The sequence below is a fragment of the Choloepus didactylus genome, chromosome 4 (assembly GCF_015220235.1).
Source record: "Choloepus didactylus isolate mChoDid1 chromosome 4, mChoDid1.pri, whole genome shotgun sequence".
In the NCBI taxonomy this organism is placed as follows: Eukaryota; Metazoa; Chordata; class Mammalia; order Pilosa; family Megalonychidae; genus Choloepus; species Choloepus didactylus.
The window spans coordinates 62,857,476-62,872,110 of NC_051310.1; the positions used below are offsets into that span (position 1 = coordinate 62,857,476).

At 39.8% G+C, this 14,635-nt stretch overlaps 1 protein-coding gene across 1 annotated transcript; it reads left to right on the forward strand.

Moving 5' to 3' along the window:
* The first annotated feature begins 12,279 nt into the window (after positions 1 to 12,279).
* On the forward strand, positions 12,280 to 14,389 carry LOC119532647 (prothymosin alpha-like). The gene is made up of 2 exons (XM_037835050.1): positions 12,280 to 12,713; positions 14,206 to 14,389. The coding sequence occupies exons 1-2, from the start codon at positions 12,280 to 12,282 to the stop codon at positions 14,387 to 14,389; spliced, it is 618 nt and encodes a 205-aa protein (XP_037690978.1).
* Positions 14,390 to 14,635: the final 246 nt, after the last annotated feature.

The following is a 14,635-nucleotide window of genomic DNA, read 5'->3' on the forward strand; positions in this document are numbered from 1 at the left end:
ATGATCTCACTTCTATGAACAAATTATAAAAAAGCATATTCATAGAGTTGGAATTTAGCATATAGTTTATCAGGAGTAGTTTGCTGTAGAGAATGGGGATCCAATGCTTAATTTGTACAGAATTTCTGTATAGTTGATTTTTAGGGTTAGGATATGGATGGTAGATATAGATGAACATTATTGTGAGTGTAATTAATGGTGCTGGATTATGTATGGGAATTTGGTTGAAAGGGGATATTTTGTATTATATGTTACTGGGATGAAAGCCAGAATAATAAAACATGGGACTACATTATAAACTGAATCCTGTTGTGTACAATGGACTGGGGTTAATATACAAGCACAAAAATATTCTTCCCTGAATTATACTAAATGTATGACACTAATACAAGGTGTTAAAATGGGGTGGTAAATGGGAAAAATACACCTAATGTAAATTATGGACCATATATGATAGTACTGTTATAATATTCTTTCAATTGTAAGAAAGGTTCCACATTAATGCGAGTGTCAACAGTAAGGGATTATATATGAACACTGTACATTTTACAACTTTCCTGCAAAACTACTTCTTAATTAAAAAATAATAATTGGAAGACATGTTAAGTGAAAGAAATCAAAGTACTAAATATTTTATGACTCCATTTATGTAAACAGGAAATATTTATTAAAGCTCTAGAGACAGAAAGAGTTTAGTGCTTAGGAAGGGATGGGGAAGATTAGGGGGATTGAGAGGTGACTGTAAGGGGTATGGGACTTTTCTTTCTGGAGTAATGGAGAAGTTCAAATGTTGACTGTGGTGAAAATGCACAATTCTGTGAATATAGGAAACCCCACTGTACACATTGGATAGATTTATGGTATTTAAATATATCTCAATGAAACTGTTACAAAAAGAATAAAGCTGGTATGAACATTCTTGTACAAACAAATAATGTTCCTAACAAAGGCATTCTGGAGGAAAACCACAGCATTGCACTTGGAGCCAAATAAAAAGTACATGGAGCAAAGGCAGATTAAAATGAAAGTTTAACTGTAATTATATGAAATATGAATAGTCTACATAATCAAAATAGCCTAGTGGAATTTGAAAACTATGCTTTATTTTAGAACTCATCTAAGATATACAGCAAAGTTGAAGTAAAGGTGAGAAGGGAACATTAACTCACTCATTCTATGAGGTCATTGACCAAATACCAAAGCCAGAAAAGTTACTACAGGAAAAGAAAATTATGGACCAAATACTGTCATGAATGTAGGGGAAAAAGCCCTCAAAAAAAAATACTTCAAAATGAACCCAATAGTGAATAAAAGAATTATACTCCATGACCCAGTGCTTTTAATCCCAGGTATGCAAGGGTGGAACAACATAAGAAAATTAATTAATGTAGAACACCACATCAATAAAGGTAGAGAAAACATGATCATCAAATTTATGCAGAAAAGGAATTACCAAAACTCCAACATCCTTTCCTCATGAAAAACCTTAGAAAAATCAGAAAAGAAGGAAAATCCCTCATCATGATAAAGGGTATTTATGAAAAACAATGAAAACTTCATGATCAGTTTTTAAAGACTGATAGTTTTCCCTATAAGATCTTGGACAAGGTGGGGTGTGGCAATATGCAGAGTGATGAGATGTGGAATTTAGTCACTCTTCTAGGGCAGCTTGTAAATAGCCTGGAACTGTATGAATCAGCATTTTCAGGGTCTTCAGTGACCAGTCACATATCATAGTCTAGAATGGGTGGATTGGCTGAGATCCAAGTGAAACCTCTAAGTTCCCTGGCCAGGGTGTTTTTACCTCTCCCCAACAGACACAGTAGACTGTCTTGGAACTGGCTCCTCAAAGGAAAAAGAAACAATCTGTGCTGGAAGCAAGAAGGGCTCAACCCAGCCTTAATTGCAGAATTATTTAACAAATTAATTAATAAACTTTTGGATTTGGGGGTCTTTGGTGTACTGGAGATCTGGGCTCTGGAAAGGGGGGCACATAGACACAGGCACCCAATTTGTCTCTCATTCTGTGGCTTCAAAAAGGCTTTTTTTTTTTTTTTTTACCTTTTTCCCTTGTCTTTTCTTACTCTCTGACTCCTTATCTTTTCATACATCAACAGCCCCCCCCCCCCAGCAAGTGAAGAATTAAAGCTGTTGGAGAGTAATTATCCTGGGGAAAGAGATAATAGCCTAAGGCACATATCTTTTATACTTTTTATACTGAGACTGACAAACTTGGGAACTGGGGAAAGGCCATAAAAGTGGGTTTCTTTTCTTTTTTCTTTTTAAATAACTGTTCTATTTATTTCTATTCTCTTTACAGAAAGCCTCAGATATTTGTAACTGGCCTCTGGACTCAGGCCAGAGCAAAGTGGAGATAGGTCTGACAGAAGAAGCAATGAATCCATTGGGGGAGACAACTCCCTAAAGGGCATAACTTCTCTAAGAAAAGGGGGGCATGATTAAATTCAAGTAGCAGCCCTCCTTCAAAGAACTGGGACCTCAGATGCTGGAAAACAGAAACCAGCTTCAGTCAGCCACCCCTCAACAGGGACAGAGTCTGCAGAGAACTAAAGGCACTGCTTATCTTTACACTGGTGGGGAGCTGCAGGTTGACAAACACAACCTGCTAGATAGGAATAGGAAAAATACAATCTAGAGACCTCGCAGGAGGGTCTCATTCTCAAGGAATCTCCATGTCCTCCTCTTGAGACCTGGGCCTCTGTGGAGTGGGAAATCCTGTTTGGAGTCAGCCATATCTGAGGAGACCCTCTCACAAAAGTTACATAGAGACACAACAAGAAACAAACAAACAAAAAAAAAAAGAGGTGAAAGATTCAATCAACTAAATAGAAGCTAAGTTAGAGGTCTAGAATAAGTTGAAATGAACATCGCATGAAAGAATAGAGAACAAATCTAACCAACAAGAAAACCCCAGGTAAAATTGAAAATGAGCTCCAGAAATCAAGAAAGTCAGATGCTTAAACAGCTTAAGATAATGAACCATACCAAACATGAAAATATGGACAAGCCAAAGGAACAAACTAATAACTCAACTGAGATACAAGATTTCAGACCATTAATTAATGATGTTCAAACAAATCTCCTAAATCAATTAGAAAATCAAATCAATGAACTGAGGGAAGGTATGACAAAAGAGATGAATGATACAAAGGAGGCACTGGATGATCACAAAGAATTCATAAGCTTGAAAAAGAAAGCCAAAACTTATTGGAATGAAAGGCACAATAGAAGAGATGAAAAACACAATGGAAGGATAAAAGAGTGGATATGAACAAGCAGAAGAATGGATCAATGAGTGGGAAGACAAAACATTTGAATTCATACACACAGAAGAACAGACAGGGAAGAGAATGTTAAAGTACAAGCAGGGTCTTTTGGAGCTGACTGACATGAAATGTGTGAATATACATGTTTTTTTTGTGTTCCAGACAGAGAAGAGAAGGGAAAAGGGGCAGATACGATAATAGAAAAAGTAATCACTGAAAATTTCCCAACTCTTTTGAAAGACATAAAATTATAGATTCAAGAAGTACAGCATACCCCAAACAGAATAGATTCCAATGGACCTACTCCAAGACACTTACTGATCAGATTTCCAGTTTCAAAGAAAAAGAGAGCATCTGAAAGCAGCAAGAGAATAGTGATCCATCAAATACAGTGGAAGCTTGGTAAGACTTTGTACATATTTCTCCACAGAAACCATGTGGGTGAGAAGGCAGTGGTAAGATATATTTAAGATACTGAAAGAGGAAAACTGCAAACCATGAATTATATATCTAGCAAAACTGTCCTTCACAAATGAATGAGAGGTAAAAATACTTTCAGACAGACACTAAGAGAGTTTGTGAACAATATATTTGAACCTCCAGCAACCTGACAAGGCCATGACAACTCCACCATCTGTCCACCTCTGTGGCTTTCCTCAACCATGATTTTTCCAAGCCTGCACAACAGTCATGCTTGCTCAGGGTCCTCCCTTCCTCCACAGGGTCTCCCTTCCAACATCACAATGAGTTAGGAAACATGAATCAGGATTTAAGAAGATCACTGGATCTTCTTTTCATTTAGATAGACACCAAGCCCTTCTATCTCTTCTCCATGATCTGTCTGCATCCTTCCCTGCCCCTCTCATCTCCACCCTCTCCAATCTCATTTCTGTGACTTCTTTCTGTTCTCAAACTGACCAATGACTTTACATCAGGACTTCAGAAGCATGTCCCATATGTCTGGAACATCATCCCCTGAAGCTCTCCAGCCTTTGTCACTTTCCAGATCACCATGCCTGCTTTCTTTGTGAATTAGACACAACTTGCTACTTCAAAACAAAGGTATTCTTGGCTTTCTTTTGCTTATTTTTTTCTGTTTTCTCAGCTAAACATCACCAGTCAGAGTCCATGCATTTCTCCTGAGCACTGAATCTGCATCCAAGCAGGGACAAATGTTTGTTGAATGAGTCAAGGAAGGAGAAGGCAGTGGAGTGCCTCCATCCCAATGTGAGATAAAGGGAGGTTTTAATATGAGAACCCCAGGTCTAATGGTGATAAATGCAATGACCTCTTTTATATGCATGTATTCACTCATTCCTTCATTAATTTATTCAGTAGCTGAGATCATGACAGACCTGCTGTGACCCTAGAGGCACCAGGACCATCCTATGCCTTGCAGTGAAAGATCTGAGTCACATGAAATGACAGGAATATGTAACAGAAACACTCCCTTCCATCCCTTTCCAGAAACACAGTGCACAGCCCAAACAGGCTGAGTACTTCCCAAGCCAAATTGATCCAAAATAAGATCCAAAGAAGATTCCAAAGAAGACCCCTGTACTGGCTTGAATGACATGGCTGGCACCCTCACTTTCCTTCCACTCCTGCCTCATCTCTCCACCAGGGAAGGATCCTCACCCATCTTGCTTTCCCTATCTGTCCTGAAGCCCAAATTTCCTCCCAAGGTTGCACACTGGGAAGCAGGTGCCAAACTCCAGTCAAAGCAGGTTCAAACAGGTCTGGTTCCAGTGCTGTGGGAGCCCCAGTAGATACAGATGCAAGGCCTGATGATGAAGGGGCACAGGTGAGGAGACCCTGTTCTGGCCCCCATGTGCCCCCTCTCCCAGGTCAACATCCACTCCAGCTGCACTGCCCCAGCGTCCTCCTCAGCCCATGCCCCATGGCACCTCACAGGTTCCCAGCTTTCTGGCCAGGATGTGACTCTGTGAGAAGAGATTTGTTGGTGAAGTAAAAATAGGACAAGAGACATCTGAAGTAATTGTTATGGTTATGGGAGGCTGAGTGGAGTAAGGACAGGAAGTTTTGACTTCTGTGGAAGCTTTGGAAGAACAAAAGGCCAAGTGGTGGCTGAGGAAAGAATGTTCTGAGGAGAAGCTAATCTAATGACATCACTGTTGGGAGAGGGGTCTGCCTCTGCTAGGACAAAAAAATGGGGTAAGGGGAAAGAAATGGGGTAAGGAGCAACAAGCAGTGGTGTCCATCCTGGTCAAAGTTGATGAACCCCAGGAGAAGGGAGAGGGACTCTGGGTTTGACCCTCACTCATTGCAGGCAAGCTCAGAACACCCCCCCAAAGACAAGGCCCTGCACTCTGAATCTAATCGAGGAAAGGGTTCACCAATTGAGTAGGATATAGGGGTTGTATCTGGTCTTGCTTTCTCCCACCTCATCCCAGAGCCCTGCAATTTGGTGTGTGTGGTCATGAGGGGAGCAGCTCACCCTTCAACTCTCAGCCCCCATGCAGACCCACACCATTCATGGCAGTATCAGGCCCCTTCCCCCACCCAAGTCCAAACGAACTCCCCTCTCAACATTCCAAGCCCTGTTCTCCTCCACCACAAAACCAGCCTAATACCCTCCCCTTCACCCTAAGCCAGTTCCTCCCCATCCCAGGACAAGCCCTGACCCCTTCCCCAAATCCAAGGCCAGTTCCTCTCCAAACCCAGGACCAGCCCCTCTCCTAGCCCAGGGCAGACCCAGTTGCACCTCACCTTCTTCACCCAACACTTAAACACCAAAAGATTTGAGAGGAAAACAAAAATTTCTACCTTATTCTGGAGCATGGGTAGAAAAAATTATATGTGAATTCATTATGATATCAAAATAAAAAGTCTAAGTAAAATTTTTTTTAAAAGTGGATCACAGATGTAAATTTAAGACTAAAACTATAAACTTCTTCTATGAAAACATAGGAATAAATCTTCCTGAACTTGGGTTAGACAATGATTTCTTAGCTATTCCACAGAAAGCACAGATGACACAAGAAAAATATAGGTAAACTGAACTTCATCAAAGTTTTAAACTTGCACTTCAAAAGATACCAGGAAAGTACAGAAAATCCAAAAAAATGGGGAAATATTTGCAAAATTTACATATGTGATAAGAGACTTTTATATAGAATATATAAAGACCTCTTACAACCCAATAAAAAGTATAACACAATAAAAATGTGGGTAAAGGATTTGAATAAACAGTTCTCCAAAGATAACATACAAAGTGCCCTTAGGTACATGAAAAAATGCTCAGTGTCACTAGGAAAATGCAAATCAAAATCACAATGAAATATTACATCACACTCACTAAATTGACTGTAATAAAAATGATGGATAACAACTGTTAGCTAGACTGTGGAGAAATTGGAAGCCACAAAGACAGCATGTGAAAATGTATAATGCAGCTGTTCTACAAAACAGTTTGGTCATTCATCAAAAGGTGAACAAAGAGTTACCATGTGACCCAGCAATATGTCCATGTAAAAACTTCTATGCAAATATTTGCAGAAGTATACTTTATAATAGCCAAAACGTAGAAAGAACCACAATGTCCACTGATTGATGAATGGGTAAACAAAATGAAATATTATTCATGCAATGGAATTTTACTCAACCATAATAAAGGTTTGAGATGTGTGCTAGAACATGGATGAATCTTGAACACATTATGCTAAGTGAAAGAATCCAGTCATCAAACACTACATATTGTGTGATTTCATCTATAGGAAATGTCCAGAATAGGCATATGCATAGAGATTTAAAGTGAATTAGTGGTTATCATGGTCTGGGGAAGAGAAGGAATGGAGAATATAGTAGGTTGAATCCAAATCCCTGAAACCTGTAAACATTACCTATTTGGAAAAATGGTCTTTGTGGATGTGATTAAATAATGGATCTTGAAATGAGGTATTACCCTCGATTTTCCAGGTGGGCCCCAAATGTGCTTGAAAAAGAGAGGAAGTTTTCCAGAGGCTGGAAGAGGTAAAGAACCAATTCTTCTCTAGAGTCTAGAGGCAGATGACTCTGAGGAAGGATATGATCTGACCCTCATGTGAAAAGGATTACAATGGCTACTGTGTGAACAACATAATGTAGAGAGTAATGGTGGAAGCAGGAAGATAATTTATAAAGATATTTGAATGATACAAAAAAGATAATGGTGTTATCAAACAGCACAGAGAAATGGTTATACTAAGATGTAAGATTCTGGGTCAAAATTTTATAGGTACAACACAGAAAATTTATTGATGGATTGAATTTGGGATGTGAAAGAAAGGAGGATGACATATAAAAGGTGCTTCTTAGCAGGTAGGTCTGTGAGACCAGAGATCAGAGAGAAATCTTGGCTAGATATACACATTTAAGAGTCTTACATAAATAATATATTTTAGTATATTATTTGAAATATATTTATTTTGAATAAATATAGCATTATTTAAACCAAAAGATTGGATGAGATCACCTAGGGGAAGAGTTAGATTGAGATAAAAAGAGCCCTGGAAAACACCATCAGTTAAGTGTCAGGGAGATTAGAAGGAAACAGAAGAGGAGTTCAAGAAGAAACTTGGGATTTAGATTTTTTGACCCTTCCTGGACTATAATTTCTAGACTATCTCATAGAGATTTGAGGGCCTTGAGCCAACTTCCCAGTCTGACCCAAAGATTCAGGAGGACTTCAGAGCTGTGACTAGACCTCTGTGGACCCAACGCAGAAGCTTAATCCAACCTTGACCTCAGAGTTTTCCTGATGTCCACTGAAGAAAATTCCCAGAAAGACTCCCTGACCTCTAATTCTTTCTCCTTAGAAATGTTAATAAAAGACCTGAGTAACTTGACTCTCAAACCTGGTACCCAATCCCTTTCCTCCATGCCAGAAGATCAAGTTCAACAGATGAGAAAGGAAAAGAGAAATAACTTTGGCAGAAAGAAATGTTTGAGAGAACGGTTGAAAGACAGCTAACTGAACTGGAAAGGAGAGTGTTCAGAATTGATCAAGAAATGAAACATTAAGATGTGCTGTCTTTTTTTGCCTATATTATAATTGAGACTCTTCTGAGAATGCCAGAATGGAGAATAATTATGACATTTAGTCAATTAAGTCATAAAAATCATTCTAGTACAGTTCTCTGTAAGTAGTAATTTTAGGATCACTCTGGAGCAAGCTGTAAAAGCTACTATATGCTAGGGCAGGTTATACCTTTTTTGTTTTGTTTTTTTAAAATTCAGTTTTATTGAGATATATTCACAAACCATACAATCATCCATGGTATACAATCAACTGTTCAAATGCTACAGGTTTTGATGAACTATGAGTCCTGTGACATAAGTTGCCTTTTTCCTTCTTGCATCTTTCCTTCCTACACTGATGTCAGAAGTTTATAAGGAATCTATTCTGAATGTCTTGCTGCATTCAATTTTCTTTAGTTCTACTTTATGTGGATAGAAGAACTTGTTTAAATTGAGATGTGCTTGAGTACCATTTTTAAAAATTTTTATATACATGTCCTTGATAGTATATATTCAATGATTCAATAATTTTTTATTCTCACCATATATCTAGGATGTAAATAATCTGCCATTCCAATCTTTTGTGATATCCCATTAGGAAGGAATTTTACACATTTAGATAAGGTTAGAAAACAAGAGCACAGATAGATTTTTGTGTATGTCAGCTTCATGGAAGGGATGTTAAACAGGGAGGGAGGGAAAAATTATAACTAGTTAAATGATTAGAAGAAGGTAGCAGAGTGAAGCGGAGTTTAAGAGGAGAGAGTTGAAAGACTATCATAATGATAAGGGAACATGCCTCCAGTGGTGTTTACTTCAGTTTTTTTCCTTCTTTCTTTTGATGATATATACAGATATGCCCTTCCTTGTGGGATACAGAAGACTTATGAAATTTGTCCTCCACTCTCCAACTTTTACATGTTCAAAGTGTGATATTCATTAAAAAGAAAAATCAAAAGAATCAGGTATCTAAGGGAAAAAGCAGCTGGAGAACTGGGGTTAAAGAAATGCAATGAAGAATTTAGATTGGGTAGATAAGGACCTGTTGATATTCTGAAAACCTGTTGCTATTCAGAATGTGGTAGGAGCAGAGAGGCCACTTAGGCAGTTGTATATGTGTATGTAACATGGTACATGCACCTGGAGGATTGGTTGCAACAGAAGTTGCAAAGTTCAATAGTGGAGATATTAAAAAGTGATATGAAAGAATATGATAGTTACATGTTAATATCCACCCACACTACCAAATTAGGTCTTCTAATGAAATTACCATACTCAGAACTATTCAACCCATCATAGTCTGGCAGATGGATAAATGTGGGGCAATCTTAAGTTTTTCTTAACTAGCAAGTTCTGGTAGCAAGCTATGTTGACTTTCTGTAGGAAATTGAGAATTTCTTTGACTTAAAAAGTCTTTTGCAATCATTTTTAATGTAAATCTTAAATTTATGAGATATAATATCCTAAGAACATGGATGAATAAACAACACATTCTACATTAAAAAGAAAAAGAGGGAACTCAGAGCTACTGAGATAGGAGGCATCCTGGGATCCAAATGAAAAATTATCTTGAAGTAAGGGGAAATGAACTCTGACAAATGCTGCTAATAGATGAAATATTCTGAAAACTAAAAGTGGACCAAAGGATAAACCAACTTGGAATTTGTTGTTGACTTTGACAAGAGTGATTTTCAAGGAGAATGAGAAAAGAATTGGAGACCACAAATACAGACAACTGAGAAAGTTTTCTGTAAGCACAAGAAAAAATAAAATAAGCAGGACAGGGATGTGTCATCCAAAGGGGGACACTTAATGAGAGGTGATATGATAATCAATATGTTTACTGATGAGATGATCCAGAGAGACAGAACACATAATCCTGGACAAAGAGGAGACTTCCTGGAATGACATCCTTGAGCAAACAAGAGTACTTGGAGTTAGTGCAGAGGCAGAGAGTTTCACCTTAGCCGGAAACCAAATAATTCACCAACAGTAATGGGACAATGCCCAAGATTTTATGGAGAAAGTTTAGAATGGTGAATAAATGACTGTGAGAGCCAGTCCCCAATATGCCCCCCACCACCAATGAATCCCTTTTCCTGGTATTCATACCTTGTGTAGACCTCTCCTCCACTGTACCAGGGTTGGTCTGTGGGGCCAATCACATATAGCAAAAATGATGTTATGTCACTTCCAAAATTAGGTTATGAAAAGAATCTCTGGTTTTGGGCATCTTGGTTGCAAGATCTCTCTCTTAGAACACTTTCTTTGGGGGGGAACATGACAGGGATATCTCCAGGGAGAGGTTCAAAGGGTAAGGAAATGAGGCCTCTTGCCAATGGCCAAGTGAGTGAGCTTAAAGCAGATCATCCAATGTAGCCAACACCTCAGAGAGTAAAAACCTAGCCAAATTCTTGTCCACAGTCTCAGGAGACACGTTGAGCCAGAATCTCCCAAGCTAATCTGTTGCAGATTCCTGACCTTCAGAAACTGGTTGAGATAATGTTATTTCAGGCTTCCAAATTTTAGGATAATTTATTACACAGCAATAGGTAGCTAATAGAAAGGGAACTCATTGAACCATATCTTTAAATGTGCTGGGCAAGAATTCACATACAATCTCATCTACTGGCATGTAATGAATTTAGATAACCTCCCATCCAGCTGCATGCAATTACCTCAAAAAATAAAGCCTTAAAGGAAAGGGTAGAGAAGGATACATTTTTTTTGGCTTAACAACTGAAATTGATTGGCCCACAGTTTGAAAGGCTAAATGTCTTGCTTCCCCTCAGGGTTGGTATCTTCTCTCTGGTCAACAATCCTTGGGGCTCTCTGGCATTTCTGTCACAACCCCATGTAAACAAAAAATACACATTTCCTTTGAATGAACTACTTTAACTCATTAATGGAAATCTTAGGGTAAAAACCATATACATCAGCCACAGTTAGCCCCAGATATGGTAAAAAAAAAAAAAAAAAAAAGTCAGGGTTTTACTTGGCTTTCATCTTTCTGGTACTCTTAGTTACTCAAATTTACCTTTCAAAAGATTGGGTAATAGAATGTCATTTTCCTTTTCTTTAAGGAAGAAATTTAGAGGGCTGGAAATATCTGGATCAATGAGTGGCCTGAATTTATCATGTATATTCAGGTTCCCATAGGAAACATTGCATAAATAGTAATATTCTATCACAGAAGCATAAGAGAGGAAAAAACTGAAGACTGGAAGATATAACCTTGTACCTCACTATAAAAATCTCTTTCACCTTATCTCAGGTGTGCATGGATACTTCTAAAGCTCATGAGATATCTCAGGCAGAAGGACACATCCTAGAGCCAATCAGAGAGAAGGAATAGGAATACTTCACATTATCTAGTGATATTTCACAACACACTACCAATGTGATACTGCCATTTGGTTGTTGTAGCAAGCATCTCACACTTAGCTGAAAAAAGAATTGATCTCAGTTTCCCAAAAACCTGTTCTTCCAATCTACTCTAAGTCAGTAAATAAAACACTCTACCTTTGAACCATGCACAAAAAAATCCTGGTTGCATGTTTTAGGGGCTTCATTAGAGTCAAGGGGGGCTGTACTAGAGTTGGGGCCAATACACACAGGAAGCAAACAAGAAAAATAAAGGAAACTGTGCAGTTGGGAAAGAGATCAAGAAATGAATTTTTAAATGTTTTAAAGTGCCTTAAATGGTCTGGGTCAGAAAGGTGCAGAGTGGAGGCAGGTGAGGTTATAAAACAAGATTAGGATTTTTAAATGCATGAATCCCCTCAAGAGAGCACCAAGGGCCCACCGGCTGCTCAGAAAACCCATCTTTGCATTGTTTCCCAGGTGGCTTCCCTCTCCCTCAGCCACCTCCACTGTGCGATGCCGCCACCTCCAGCCAGCAGCTTTATCACCAGAGCCCCAAACTCTCACTTTCTTTCTAATCCATTACATCAGATCAGCAGCATTCCCCAGCATGTCAGATGCAGCTATGGATACCAGCTCTGAAATCACCACCAAGGACTTATATGAGAAGAAGGAATTTGTGGAGCATGCAGAGAATGGAAGAGATGCACCTGCTATTGGGAATGCTAACAAAAAAAATGGGGAACAAGGGGCTGACAATGAGGTAGATGAAGAAGAGGAAGAAGGTGGGGAGGAAGAGGAAGAGGAGGTAGAAGGAGATGGTGAAGAAGAGGGTGGAGATGAAGATGAGGAAACTGAGGCTGCTATGGGCAAATGGACCACTGAAGATGATGAGGATGATGTTGTGGACACCAAGAAGCAGAAGACTGATGAGGGTGACAAGACAGCAAAAAAAGGAAACATTAAACTTAAAAATAAAAAAGGCTGCCATGATCTATTCTCACTCCACTTCCAGTCTCAGAATCTAAACATGGTCACCTTCAAGTAGAGAGGCCACCCACCACTCACTGCAGGCAGCACCACCTGCAGGTGACACGTGCTCTCCACCACCCAGCCAAAACCACAGTGTGAATTTGCAACAGGGGAGGAAAAAAGAAAGAAAATTGCCAAGGCCCTGCTTTTTATCTTAAAAGTACTTTAAAAGGAAAATAAGTTTGTATTTTTTGTTTACATCTTACAGTTTTGTATCTATTGTTAGGGGTCAGCCATTTTTAATGATCTCCAATGACCAAACCAGACTTCTGAGCATTCTTTGCCCTACTTCTGACTTTACTTGTCAAAGTTCAAGGGGGCTTTTGTAGTCAAAGGATGAAAGAAAGCACTAAACACATTCTGAGACATGAGCTTTTATTATAGCTCTTACCTACACATTGGGGAAGATGAGTCATGTTACCCTGAAATCAGGAGCTTCTCTGAATGGATTCAGGATCTGCTCTGAATGATGGCATGTTCAGAACACAATGTGGAAATAGTCCACATTTGGGGGGGGGGTGCTGAATAAGATGGTTATAAGGGCTCAACATTCCAATGGGTATGAGAGCATGAGGAGGGGAGTGGAGGGTCATGCAATGAACAGAGGTAGTGATTGTAGTCAACAGGGAGGAGGGGAGGATTATAGATAATATCTCAGGGAGTCTCAGGCAGGAGGTAGTTTTGGGTATAGATTACATTTAGCACCTGATACTACAAGAATAGGTCAAACCTTACCTTACCTAGGTCACTCAAGCTGCTGTGTGCAACCTTCAAGGCCCTTGGTGAATGCTCTGTGCCCAGGATTCCAATACTTGTGGTGTGACATTATCCATTATCATCTTAATGGAGAAAAAACCTTGTAAAAAAGGGAAAAACAACAAAAAAATCTTTTTCTGAGCATTCCAGTAACGTTTTTGTGTATGTACAAGTAGTTGGTTTGTATGAGATGGTTAAAAAGGCCAAAGATAGTTTTCCCTTTTTATTTTTTGTCTATAAAGTTGCTATTTGTTTATTAATTATTTTTGGCCTATTTGATGTATGTGTGAAACAATGTTGTCCAACAATTAACTGGAATTTTATTTTGCTGAGTTCTAAACAAAAAAAGACAGACCACGAAGGGGGTCAGGATGGGAAGGGAGGAACTAATGGCCTGGTTGGGCCTCTTCCCCAGGAGAGCAGGTGGGAATGGTGAGGGTGAGAAGCCAAGGGGAGTGGGGGGGGAGGGCATGGGGAGGCCAGGCCCTCAGGGCAGCAGAGGGAGTGGGAATGAGGGGAAGGGTGGAAAGGTGAAAGGGATCCACTTGGGACCTCCAGACAGTCCTTTAGGAGCGCCATGGCTGGGAACAGAACCTTTGGGCTGCTTAGAACTGGGAGTGCCATCAGGAGCTGGGGGGCTTTTGTCACTGAATCCCTCCTGCCTCCCCAAAGAGAACACTTGGGGCAATTCTAGGTGCCACATACCCCATACCAGAGTCCTTACCGGTTCCTGTCCATGTCTTGCTAGAATTGTGGGAAAAACACAAGGCCCTAGGCGGGCCCCTAGTGAAGCCAGTGACAAGGATGATGCCTCAGGCCTCAGGCACCACCATTACCTCTGCAAGCACTCACTGAGACGTCTTAACGGCTTCCAGGTCCTGGAGCAAGGCCATGCATGGGTTGAACGCACGTGCACCCTCTGGTGCCCCTAGCGGCGACCTAGTGTTTCTGCAGTTTGGCTGTGGGATGCGGAGTTAGCAGCAAAGACCCGGTGTCCCTGGAAGGGCCTGGGTTGCCAAGGTTTGGTACCTCAGGGAATACATTTCCCCTCCTAGAAACCCACTCTCATAACCCTCAGGTGTCTCACATTTTCCATAAAAGCAGTAGTGCATGCTACATGGTTATGGACCTTGAAAATGCAACTGGGCCTTGATACCCCCTTCCTTGAAGTTGCAATT

Bases quoted from the DNA above. Each gene is read 5' to 3' on its own strand.
- LOC119532647 (XM_037835050.1), top strand. From the start codon at position 12,280: ATGTCAGATGCAGCTATGGATACCAGCTCTGAAATCACCACCAAGGAC. The intron at 12,714-14,205 runs GTAGAGAGGCCA...ATGTCTTGCTAG, and splicing joins CTAAACATGGTCACCTTCAA to AATTGTGGGAAAAACACAAG.